Raw genomic sequence first — 14046 nt, 5'->3', positions numbered from 1 at the left:
TTAATCATTGGCAACATACAGTATAAGAATCACAGACATATATTCTATCTTTTAATGAATTATACTCCTAATCCAAACAAATTCAATAAAGTTAAAGTCTTTGTATTGAATAGTGAACCTCATACTCCGTGACATAAGTGGAAATTAACAGCATTTAAGACAAGGAAGCCAGGAAGCACTTCTTCATATAGAGTCTTTGAACAAACTACTAAGTCATGTAGCTAAAGTGAACACTTTGCCAATTTAAGATGAGATAATAAAATGATGAGGTATTTGGACAACTTAACTATTAGCTAATTAAATTAACTTGATGGACTGAATGGTCCCCTCCTGATTGTCAAACGCTTTATGTTCTTATGTTCTTGCATCCCCTTGCGATGAAGTATTTCTCTCACAGATTTGTGATTTTTTGAGCTGCTTGGTATGCCGCCAGTGAGGTTAGACGCATTAGACGGCAATTAATCCCTTTACTATCTGAGATTGCACATACTATCATGATTTTAGAAAGATTGTTGGGTAAAGTGATTAGAGCATCTAGCTTTCAATGTGTCAGTAACGGACAAAATTGAACAGTGGACAATAAAATAGATTGCATAAATCATGTGGCATAAATTTCATAATCCAATTTATTTTTATTAATATATTAAATAAGAGAAATGTGTTCCTTACATTTCTAAAATTAAACTTAAAATCTCACATAATGGACACAGTAAAGATGGAACAGTAATCAGCATAGACAGAGAAAAAGAAACATGCAGATGTAAGTAACTTCATGGCTGTTACTGAAATTTAACAAAATTTACCTAAATTATATTTATTGTCATCGGAATCATAGTACAATGCTATTCTTATTTACATGCTTACTCTGATACAGAACAAGATAATCAAATACTGTAAAGAGCTATGAAAGATATGACCTTCAGCAAGCCTATTACACGATATACAAAAACAGTGGCAATAGCAATATCAAAAGTCACCATTCAAAAGTCAAAGGTTTAGAAGAAAACAACTGCCTTAAAACTTTAAGGTGTGGCTGTTTTTAAACTCTATTGTCTGTTAGATGACAGTGAAAAGGGTCTAATTGTGTCCCATGGCTATGTTGCTTGCCTTGAGAGGCAAGATCCTATGAAACGGTTCTAAATTGTCAGATAAAATTTGCTCCAATGATGTCCTGCTCTGTTTTTACCAACTCATGTTATTCATTGCAATTCCAAACTGAGTATCCAACGATATTTTGTATTAAATCTTTTATTGTACTTGAAAAGGAATTATCTATTTGTTGTGAAGGTCTTGTTAGTCATATGAGGAAGGAGGCGCAGCAGTACACATTTTTAATTACTTTAACTGCAGAGGATGTTAAATGGGAGTTTCCAGAAAAGCAAAGATCTTACCACATCTGCTCTGGACCCTATTCATGTAAATGAAAGCAAGAAAATAATTCATTTTTCTTTTTGTTGATATAAAGGTTATTATCACTGTACCAAAAAACGTTTTCAGCCTGTTCTTTGTAGGGTATCTCCGCTTTGCTGGTCATCAGACTGTCGTCTGCAATGTAATCAGAAAATGTAAAGTTAGCATTGTAACTGTGTTTAGTCACACAGTCTGTTAAAGGGGGACATGACAGAGATCTTAACATAACTCTGGGACCGTCACATAGGGCAGATATTGATATCCGTTCTCCCAGACTAGTGCCCCATAAGTACAGACCATGCACCCTGCATCATGATTAGTTTATAAGGCACTTGAGCATTCTAGTCTATGAATTTGGTGTCCACCATTATTATTTTTATTGCCAAGCTAAATTAGAAGAGCAAGGGAAATTATATCATATGAGGATCAGTTATGATGATACTGTATGCATATTTGGTTGATCATTACTAGCCTCTGAAACACTTCATTGTGGTTTATGCAATTAAGTAATTTGGTAATGGACATTGGCATTTGTTAAATTTATATTTCTTAAACAATGGAATACATTTTTTTTTTAAAAGTAAATGCAATATGATGCTTTGATGCAGTGAGATTACACAACATGGCTCACAAGTCCATCTAGTCCAAGAGACTTGCAAATGTTCATAAAACCTGCCCTCTCATCACCTCACAGTTACATAGGAATAGAGAATCATTAGGGGATAGTAGAGCAGATTTTAGTGCTTATGTACTCTAAAAGGCATTTTGAGCATTGCATTTGTCCAAAAAAGGTATGGGTAAAAGAAATTCAACCTGTTTTTGATATATAGTTCATTAGTGCTTGTCTTCTGTATTATTTGCCATACAAAGGTTCACACTGACAGATTTTAAAGCCAGTGTTTTAGTTAACTTCAGGTTGTTCATCAAGAAGTGAAAAAATATTTTAGTAGGAACACAGTGTCTGCACAATCCTTACAATTAAAAATGTTTTTTCAAGGTTGAAAAGGAACTTAGGAACGCAACCCTGTCCACAGCCTAGAGATGTTATGAGTTCCAGTATGTTTTCAATTTTTAGCTTACAGTATGTTGTTCATGTATGTTCTTTTGGACATTCTAGTTCTACTTTTGTTTTGAAGTGTCTTTTGTTTTAGGAATTATTTTAGTTGTGATTCCATATTGTTTTGCTAAGGGTGCTGTCATTTTGTGGCCCTGTTGCACGGTTTCATGCACCCAAAGCCATGACAAGTGACATCTACAGTGTGTCAATATTTAAGCCAGTGTCATGATTGTGTATGTGTCCAAGATTGTCAAAATTCTTGTCATACCTTAGCTCAAGATTTATCAGTGCCCTGACTTCTTCCCCAATTTCCTAAGACTTAGGTTTCATTATGGGTTAGTTCATCATTCATTTTGGTTTCAACCCCAACTACTGTAGTTTCTCGATTTCCAATTTCATCTTCTAGTCTGTTTCCTTTTGCCCTTGTGGCTTGCCAAATTCCAACTAACTTGTGGCAGAACAACAACAAACTGCTCTTGGTTCACGTTATCTTTGTAAGTGGGAAGAAAGAGCACAGACAGTTTTTCTGATGAAAGATGTGGATGTGCAATTGAAATATACAAGCGTAACAACAGTCTTAGTTTTCAGTGTTCAGTATTCATAATAGCATTAACTGAGTAGATTTTCATTAAACACAGAACTCTAGGTAGGATGTCATAATTAGGTGCAAAATTCTACATCAGTGTGTTCTAAACTTACAATTGCAAGCTCCTATTGCTTACATAACATTTTATTTACATAGCATCTTTGGCAAGCAGAATTACAGGGGGTCCTCGGGTTACAACGTCTCGACATACGTTTTCGAGTTTACAACGCTCAATCCCATAAAAATTTTTTAAAAATTGAGACGCGAGAAGGAATAAAGTTAAGGATTTTTTTTACAATCATTTTTTCTGTTACAGTACAATATATTTATGTCCTTTTCCTTTTTCTGTGGCTTAGTTGTGTTTTTATGTTATAGATTATGATTTCGCAAATGTGTTAGGATAGTTAAGTGACTTAGGCTAGGGTGTGTTTCGACTTACACCAAAATTCGGGTTACATCACTGTTGTAGTAACGGAACTGTGTCGTAATCCGAGGACCCCCTGTATTACAAAGATAACTCAAACAAGACAAGAAGCCCTGCTGTTAACATTGATGTAATAAGCATTTGTTGCAATTTTTCAACATTAAATGACCTTACATGTATGAATTATTATCCATCCATCCATTATCCAACCCGTTACATCCTAACTACAGGGTCACAGGGGTCTGCTGGAGCCAATCCCAGCCAACACAGGGCGCAAGGCAGGAAACAAACTCCGGGCAGGAAGCCAGCCCACCGCAGGGAACACGCACACACACACACTCCCACACGCCAAGCACACCCTAGGGACAATTTAGGATAGCCAGAACCCGGGTCACCTAACTGCAAGGCAGCAGCGCTACCACTGCACCACTGTGCCACCCATGAGTTATTATATTTTATATTAATCTTTATTGAATACTTATCTTTTTGGAGAGACATTCCTATATAGTAGAAATGTAATTTGAAAGTTTTAATTTAAAAGCCAAGCAACCAAAGCAAAGGCTAGATATTTAATTGTATTAGAATAGAAAGTATTTTCTTTATTCAATTCCTTACTCTGTACTCTTCTGACTAATAACAGTCACAGAAATGTATAGATCATTTAGTTTGATGTCGGGGTATGATCTTTCTTTCCTTAAGAAATGTCTTGTGACCTTGGAATTGTTGTCTCTGGGGAAAATAATCTTAAGACATTTTCTAGCCTGTGCCCAGCAGCAATGGATTACCAGGTCTGTTATTAGCAGCATATTTGAAAATATTTATGTGTGATATATAATTCATTACAGATTTTTATTCTTTTTTTGGGGGTAATAATTGTCTTCAATGAATTCTCAGGTTTTTTTTAAATATTAACCCAGCAAGTGGCATTCAGTTTTACAATTACAGACCCTTGCTTACTGCACCTACAGCAGTACATTTGGAAAGATTTCTTGCTTCTTCTTTCTTTGTATCACTTCGAAATATCTGATTAGTGGTAGTTGTCAGAAGACTGGGCACAGATGGGCCAGTAATGTCAACTGGTGAGGTAACATTGTGTCATTATAATTTAGACAGATTAATTGTCAGCTACAGTTTGTTTTGATTGATTAATGAGTCTTTCAACTTAAAAGAGAAGCATAATTCACCCCCCAGAGTCGTGTGACCAGGGTCACAAATTTGAATTAAACATGAGATTCCCGTAAGTGAAACAAAAGAGATGGACAGAATTGAAAAATTGTATATAACTGTTAGTTTGAATTTCTCACTTCAGATGAGTTTCAAAGGTGCTTGGAAACCTTTTTATATTCTTGTTTTGTTCATTTTGTATTTTATTTTATAATTTTCAGACTAAATTCAATTGGTAAACATTTCCTTATACATGTAGTGGTTTTTTCTAAAATGTATTTTATAGTTAAAGTAATATTTTAAAATATAAGATATGTTCATACCAATATTTTGATTTGGTGTATAAATCATATTAACAACACTATAGATAAAATACTCATAATATATTCACTTCATGTATATTGTAGTTCACAAGTAAGATGTGGGGCTGGTATGGTGGCACAGTGGTAGCTCTGCTGCCACACAGTAAAAAGACTGGGATGTGCATTCTGGGTTCTCCCTGCATCATGTTTGCATGTTCTACCTGTGTTAGTGTGGGTTTCCTTCAGGTGCTCCAGTTACCCTCGCAAACCCCCCTCCCAAAACGCCAACGTTCCAAAGACATACAATTTTGTTAGATTGATGATGATAACTTAGCCCTGGTATGTTCACCCTATCATCGACTCGCAACCTGCCCAGGAATATATCCTGCTTTGCACTCTATGTTAGCTGGGTTTGGCTCTGGCCCCCCAACACCCACAACTCTTTTTAAGATTAAATGGGCTTAGAAAATTGTATATTATTAATGAGATGCACAAAGTATTTTACCTGAATGCAAGGAGAACGTATATGGTGATTAAAAGGGACATTCTATTTTTAAAGAAGGTTAGCCTGCTAAATGTGCCAGAAATGTTAAACAGATAGACATCTGAATTATGGGTAGAAATTTAACAACAACACTGAAATGTAAATATTTTGAGACTGAGTAATCAGATTGTGGAATTCAACGTTATAATGATGCAGAAGAACAGCCAAAAGTAACTCTGGTGATGTAGAAAAGTTGAGTCTACTTGTGGTCTAATATGAAATGCATTTTTTGAAGAAGTGTGAGATTTTCGTTAATTGTTAATGATTGCATGAATGGTTAAATGTGATTTCTACTTTAAATACAGTATATATGCAAAGTGTAGTAGTCAACTCAGTCCCTTCTATAAAGAGTACTGAGTCTGTGTAGGCTGATTGTAGAGATTCCCATTTTCTCCCACAGTTCAAACACATGCTTTTCATATATTGCCAATTGCAAAATCTCCCAATGTGAGTGGATGTGCCCTGTTATGGACTGGCATGTCTGTGGATGATTACAACCTAATGCTAGTTGGTGCACAAATAGGCTTTGCCTCCCCATGACACTGTGCAGTGAAAAAAAAATGGTAATAAAAATGAAGAGATGAGCATGTCTTCTTATTCTGCAGATGTTAGCTATTTCCTAATCGCTTGTAGCCACAAGTACAAACTATACTGAAGAATTTAATATGCATCTAAAGTGTAATCTAGATGATCCTGCTATTTTAAGTAATGTCAGTATAAAATGCTCTACTCCTCTTTAGACTGTGAAATACAGAAGCTATGAATTGATGAAGAAAAGCTGCATGATATGCTGTACCAAAATAATCATTTTAACTAAATCACATTTGGATTTAATAGAACCATGTGTCACCAATGACACATTTAAATTTTCATTTCTGCAAATTGCCTTTTTACCCATTATATTTTATCATGGGGAATTACTTTGGGAAGATTACGACTCTTAAATGGTATGGCAAATTAACAGTTTACTGATTATTAAAATCAGATTCAATTAGGAAAAGAGAGAATGACCTGCATTCAATACAAATGAATAATTTGAATCACTGTTCTTTTATATGTATATATCACTTTTTAACAATATAAATAATCTTTCAGATTATGTCACTGTCTCCTATAGCATATGGAGTTTAAGTGTTTGCCCTGTATACATATGACTTCCCGATTCCTTTATATATTAAATGTTTTTTACTTTCAGTGTTGGATGCTTACTCATTGTTGTCACTTCACTGTACTGCTTTACAGTCAAAATGAACTATAAACTATGGGCGAGCTGCTAATAGTGGAACATCAATACAAAAACTCTAGTTTTATGCTATATATCTATATTATTTACAGGAAGTGTACAGTACTCTGACCTGACTAAATGAGTTTTTGTTTATATCACTAGTACTAGGGTGTTGTACCGTGTTAGCCATTATGAATGTAGAGAAAAGCCAAGCAAAATGACACCTTTTATTGGCTAACTAAACAAAAAGATTACAATATGCAAGCATCCGAGGCAACTCGGGCCCCTCCTTTAGGCACTTTATATACTACAAATGGCAAATTTAAATTAGTATCTTTAATTGCCTGTTTTATTATTTTTAAGTTGTTACTAGTTTTTTATACTGTATATCTGATATTTTTCCTTTTGTGCCTATTTAAACATTTTGCTTTTTTGGCATTTTAAAATACTACATACCCCCTTGCATTAAACAACATATCCAGAGTAAAATCTGGCTGGTTAGAAGGATAAAAGACATCCCCATTAATTTGGTTATCTTTGCCCTCATCACATTTACCAGAAATTTAGTAAGTCCTTATTGTAACAATCACTGTGTGCAGTAGGTACATCATAATGTTAAAGTATAATTTTATAAAATACTAATCCTTTTTTGATGTTTTAAAAAAATACCAAAATATTTGTTATCTTTAATTTTAATGGGTAATTCATCAAGCATTTAAGAATTAATTGAATAATTTAATTTGACAAGCAGTAGATGATACCCTACAGTGAACACAGTGTTACTTCTATGCCATCACTATGCATAGTGAATTTAAAAGGAATACAACCCTGTTGTTGGCAAGTTTGGTTGAAAGAAGGACTTTTAGCCACTAAGGGGTATCTCACAAGTGCCTTCCTCACTTTTGTACTCAATGCCATTTTCCAGATTAGTATCCATTTTGTATTCCTTGAGCAACAAACTACTGTATCTGGTCTTTCAATTACAACTTTCCACCTTGTAATTGTGCGATTCATAATAGCTGTTCTGGTATTTTATTGCCATTCTTGCTTTGTGACCTAAATGGTTTGATATACTGTATAACTCAGGGAAGAGATGAGTAATACATTTACTGTTATTTTGTATCTTAAATATTAGCAAAACCTAATTATTATTGATATTATATTTGTTGCTTCTCTCTTTCATTAGGAGACCACCAAATTGTCCAACTTTACTTGAAGTCTAAGGAAACTGGACTTGCATTTGCTAACACAAGTTTTGTCTTCTTCAATTGTAGCGTCCACAATTCGTAAGTAGAAAAATAATAATTTTGTTATTTAGATTGTTTTTCAATTAAGTAGTATGTACTATAACAAATGATTTGGTACTTTATAACTGATATGGACAGTTAATAGAGGACATGATTGTTTAGAAGCTGTCTTCATGCTTGTACACAAAGCATTCCCTTGCACATGTACTGGCCATACAATCATGAATCAATAAGACAATGGCTTAGTTTGCATGGTAAACAGTGCTTAGAAGGAAACACATTATGTATGATAAAAAATCATGAACTCACCCGAGACCTTAACTCAGGATAAGCTTGGAAAGTTATTCAAGGAGAAGAATCTGTCCTTGATGTATCGGAGAGTTTTATGATGGTCATCATTGGATTCTGCTTTGTTTGGACTCTGCTTTAAACCAATTTGCTTTGGGTAACATATAGCCAGACATCAAGTCTCTAATCAAGATCATTGAGGCACACAAGACCATCCTCATCACCACAACCTCAATCATAGGCACATCCCTTTCATATGGATACAGCTAGTTTTTCACGTTTTGTATGTCTGGTTGTGATGAGAATGGATAGGATTAGAAATGAGTACATTAGAGGATCAACTTAAGTTGGACAGTTGGGAGACAAAGTCAGAGAGGCGAGATTGCGTTGCTTTGGACATGTGCAGAGGAGAGATATTGGGTATATTGGGAGAAGGATGCTAAGGATAGAGCTGCCAGGGAAGAGGAAAACAGGAATGCCTAAGAGAAGGTTTACAGATGTGGTAATAGAGGACATGCAGGTGATGGGTGTAACAGAACAAGATGCAGAGGACAGAAAGATATGGAAGAAGATGATCCGCCGTGGCAACCCCTAATGGGAGCAGCTGAAAGAAGAAGTACTATGTTTCACAGTTGCAATACAAGCAGGTGACTTGCTGAACATCACATAGCGAATTGTAAGCCTCAACCACACTGCTAGTTTTAAGATTTCAATTCTCCAGCTGTTACACCACACAACTTATCCGATATGAATGTTGCAATCTGAGAATTTAATAGAGAGGAAACATGTCTGTTGTCTGGGTTTTACTGATTTAAAGACATTTAAAGGAGAGATTTGGAAAAAAAACACAAAACAGAGGCATATCAAGACTATCTATTATTTTCAACATCAAATCTGGTCCAAAGTAGGGACTCATTATGACTGCGGAGCCAGTTTCAGACGGGACACGCATGTAGTCACATACAGTATACTCAAACTCATACTCAAGTGGGCTAGTTTATAGTGGTCACTTCAACCAATGAGCACATGTTTAGGATGAGCAAGGAAAACCAGAGTCCCAAAGAAAAACCCAGAAAAAACACAGACAGTCAAAACAAGTTGATTCAAAACCATAGATCTGGAACTGTGTGACTGTTATTGACTGGACCTCGGCTCTTGATAATATTACCATTACTTATTATGAGAAGTTGGAAATTATGTCAAAGTTACTTGATGCAAGTAAGAATAAGGGGAAAGCCTGATAATCAGGTTGTTTTAAACTCATCCAAGGACAATGTTACCGTAGAAGTGCTAAAGGGAGTGGAAGTCTTTCTCAAAAAAGAGATAAAAAACTGAAAAGACAGTGACAGCTCCCATTGATGTAGTCAACCGACAAAATGACTGAAAACTGTTGTCTTCCTCCTGAACACACTCCTAAAAAAAAGAGAAAGTAATGTGTTTCAGAGTGTACAAATGTGCACCTTACCCCAAAGAGTGAAAAAAAATAATAATGTGCTAAATTAACAGAGTGTAAAAAGTTCCTGTTACAATATTATATTTTAGTGTTGCTAATTGTTTATAACACACTTTCACATATTGCTCACTTTGAAAGGTGGCACATATAATGCATGCTTCCTGGAAGACAGGCATATTCATTTTCTGATATACAAATGCAACCACTGGTTTATAATGTAAAATTCTTTTAATATTAGAGAACACACAGCACTAAAATAATGTGATGTTTCATTGCAAAAAAAAAAAAAAGATTTATTTCATCTGCTTACTTCTGAGAATGTTGTGTTCTCACAGAGAACAAATTACTTAGGGCTATCTCTGTTGCTCTTTTTTCATATACAGTATCTGTAGCTGCATTTACAGTATCACCTGCTGACATCTATGAGTGTTTTATGTTTTTCTGTATAAGTAAGTGTCGCATGCACACTTGTATAATCAATCAGCCAGTCTTTATTGTTCATAGTGGGCTTTCCCTATCTCAAAACATTTTAGTTGTATGACTTTAAAAGTCAGCCACAACAATGTGCAATTTATTTCTTGGGACATTGCACTGTAGGCGACTAGCTACTTGGAGCACGGCAAATGTGAGGGGTAACACAAAACTTATTTCACACTGTTCTGTTTGATATGTACAAAAGGATGTAAGGAGGGTGAACAAACCAGCAAAAATACATGGAGATAGGTTACACTTTTTTTCTCACACCTTAGTCAAGGCATTTACACTGTGCTGGTATAGGTCAATGTTTTTATTTTATGTAATTGCATTGTAAATGATTATTTTATTTTAATGTCTAGGTGCCTGTCCTGTGTGAATAGCCCCTATCAGTGCCACTGGTGTAAATATCGTCACATGTGTACTCATGATCCACGGAGATGTTCCTTTCAGGAAGGAAGAGTCAAGCTGTCTGAGGTAAATCTTCCTTATTACTTAAAATGGTTTTGATCCCTTTGTTAGCAGTACATTTGCTTAGTCTCTTCAGTCTCATTGATTTCTCTGTGGAAACCACTGTGAAAGCTCACACAAAATAATATTGTTTTTATTTAAAGTGTTATTGTTAGCTTGATAGTCTATCAAGTGTAATTTCAATTTGGTTTTCTGGCTTGACATAAAATTATTTGTGAGTGCTTTGCATGCCTATTTCTGAAGTTTCCAATCAATTGCTATTGGTACTTTTTGCATTCAAAAAAAGACGCTGAGATATTATAACATAATTTTCTCAAACACAACTAACATGATTCAGGACCACATGAAGGCAGTCTATCTTGGCAACACTGGCACAAGGCAGGAACCAGCATTCTTTTATAGGGCACACATGAAAACAGCCATTTTAGAGTTACCAGTGAAGCTAACATGCAGATTTTTGGTGATGTGTGAAGAAGTCTAATGTCCGTAGAGAAAATGACTGGACACAGGATGTGATTCCAGAGCACTTGATCCACAGATAGCAGTGCAACAATGCCATCTCACAAAATTCTGCGTTAAAATTAATAATTACAATGTACCTAATAATAGTTTGTATATCAGCATGACATGGGCTGGAATGGCATTCATCTCAAGGTTTTAATTAAAGTGTAAATTCACGTATCCTGCAGTTCTGAGTAAGAATAAGCAGACTCAAAAAATGGACAAAAATCTGCAACAGCAAAATATTGCTTTGCCCTGTTGTCTCACAGTACTTTCCCATCCATCCCTTAATTTTCTAAACTTGCTTAGTTCAAGGATGTTTCTTCTATCGTAAATTAATTATACACGCTAAATTGATTAAAATTCATAAATACTAAATGAACCAGTAAGGTATTTCACCTTATCCTTTTCTTAGCCTCATGGAACAATTGACTAACGTGCATAATGAAATTTCCTAACAAATATCCCCGATAAAAAAATCTAAATGGTCATTTTCTGTCATAGTGTACCTTTCTTTTACCCCATTAATATCACTACTGAGGAGAGCTACTGTATAGCATAATGAAATTTTATCAATGTTACATTTTACCAACAAATATTGAACTTTTCATAGCAATAATCCCACTGACACATACACCTAGTTGGATGATAGATGTTGGACTGTATTCCATGTGACAATTTAAAGACCATATCAAATCACTATGCTGCCTTTCTAATGCATTTATTGTCTGTAGGCCTGGTTTGGCTACTGCAGATTTAATAGAAAGATGGATTAGGTTACGTCTTTAAACAAGCAGTTCAGAATTAGAATCTATAACATAGTCATAGCCACTGTTGGAATTTTAATAGTAACCTATTAAATAAAATATTTTGCTTTACTGAGCTTTGGTTTTGAAGTTTCATGAATTCATTTAGATCATATAGTAGGTTCATAACCTGAAACACCAGAGATATTCTAGGGAGACATGAGCAAATGTTCAATTACATGGTCCATGAAGCAGAACTACCCCTTTACTCAGAATGTGGAAACATTAGGATGATTCCCTCCCACTCCTGATTCCACCCTCCTCCCAAGATGTCTAGAATCAAATTGTTATCGAATACAACCTAATTGCTATGACTTTCTCATTTGTTTCTTTCTCTCTGGAGACTTAATTGTTAAGTTTATTATTGTTTATCACCATACTAAGTGAATTTTTGCTAAAAGCACATTGTTTCCAATAGGAGTGACTTCATCCATCCAGCCCTTTCCTAAACCTACCTAGTCCACTTTTAGGTTAATGTCATGCTAAAGCTTATTGTGGTATTATGAGAAGCAAGGTAGGATTAATCCAGCCTATTAGAGCACACTCATGCACACTTCTACAATTGCGCAAGTCAGGACAATTCAGGGCCACAAGCATAAATATCAATAGATAGATAGATAGATAGATAGATAGATACTTTAATAGAATAGAAGAATAAAGATGGAGTACCTGGAGAAAATGCCATACACACTCAAGGAAAGGGTATCAACCGTTAATACTGGTGTGTTCAGAACATAAATTAATGGCATTCCAAAATCGCTTTCATTGCTTGAAATATATGTGCTTTAAAATGTTTAAGTACAATCCCATCTCCACAAAAGTTAGGATGGTATGGAAAATGCAATTAAAAACAGAAAGCAGTGATTAGTAAGTAATAGTAAATGATCTTTGACTTGAAAACAATGGAACAGCCTATTATTTGATGTCACAACTGTTTTTTTTTTTTTCAGAAATTAACATTTTAATTTAATTCTTGCAACTTATTCCATAAAAAAGTTGAACACTGAGGAATTTACCATTTTATAACATGGTCTTTACTCCTCACAACATTTAAAAAAAGTTTAGGTACTAAAAAATCGACTTATTTTCAGGTGTAATTTTGTTCCATTCTTCTTGCAAATAGGTCTTAAGGCTAGCAACAACTGTATTTTGCATCTGTGGCCCTCATTCTCATTTGGAGAGAAGTCACAACTGCATTCAGACCATTTAAGCATCTGCACCATTTTGTGTGCAGCCTTGCCTTTGTAACATATGTGGAATTTGCTTTGTATCGTTTTGCTGAAATATGCACGGAAGAGATTTCATCTTGAAGGCAACATATGTTGCTCCAAATTCTGTATGAACTTTTCATCATTAATGGTGTTTTAACAAGAAGTACAAGTTTCCCTTGCCCAGGGCAATGACAGAACCAATGCCATCACAAAAGCTGGCTTCTGGACTTGTAGCCAGTAACAGTCTATTCTTTTCTTGTTTGGTCCACAGGACACAACTTTTATTTCTTCTAAAAAAGACCTTAAATATTGATTCATCCAACTAAAATACATCTGTCCACTGTGTGATGGTCTATCCAAGATGGCTGGATATTACTGTCGGCCATAAAATTAGGACTTTTCACTTTTTGCAGTACTTAATCAATCAATCAATCAACATTTATTTATATAGCACATATTCATACAAAAAAATGTAGCTCAAAGTGCTTTACAAAATGAATAGAAAAATAGAAGACACAATAAAAGATAAACATAAGTCAACATTAATTAACATAGTATAAGAGTAAGGTCCGATGGCCAGGGTGGACAGAAAAAACAAAAAAACTCCAAAAGCTGGAGAAAAAAAAGAAAAAAAAAAAAATTTGTTAAGTATCCCTGTGTATGTTCTGTGCACTTAAAGAACATATAATGGTATCGTTATTTGGTTACAAGGAAATTAAAACTTTCAGGAAGGAAAATTGTGTGTAGTGTATAAAATATATTTCATTATGATCTTTTAAAAAGCCTGTCCAGTTATGATGCCTGCCTTGCTTTCATAATTTTGAGGTTGAAGTCAGCCCCTCAAAGCCCTGTGTTGGGTTTAGTTAGTAGGTGAAGTTCTGAA

The 14046-nt window shown here is 34.9% G+C and overlaps 1 protein-coding gene across 1 annotated transcript in view; it reads left to right on the top strand.

Annotated features, from left to right (window-relative positions):
- Positions 1-14046, top strand: part of plxna4 (plexin A4) — a 748931-nt gene that overhangs the window by 538575 nt on the left and 196310 nt on the right. Inside the window, exons 8-9 of the mRNA XM_039761357.1 lie at positions 7899-7998; positions 10537-10651. Coding sequence (XP_039617291.1) covers positions 7899-7998; positions 10537-10651 — 215 coding nt within the window. The remainder of the gene's footprint in view (positions 1-7898; positions 7999-10536; positions 10652-14046) is intronic.

Source organism: Polypterus senegalus, chromosome 8 (assembly GCF_016835505.1).
Source record: "Polypterus senegalus isolate Bchr_013 chromosome 8, ASM1683550v1, whole genome shotgun sequence".
In the NCBI taxonomy this organism is placed as follows: domain Eukaryota; kingdom Metazoa; phylum Chordata; class Cladistia; order Polypteriformes; family Polypteridae; genus Polypterus; species Polypterus senegalus.
This window is presented reverse-complemented; position numbering and strand designations above follow the sequence as displayed.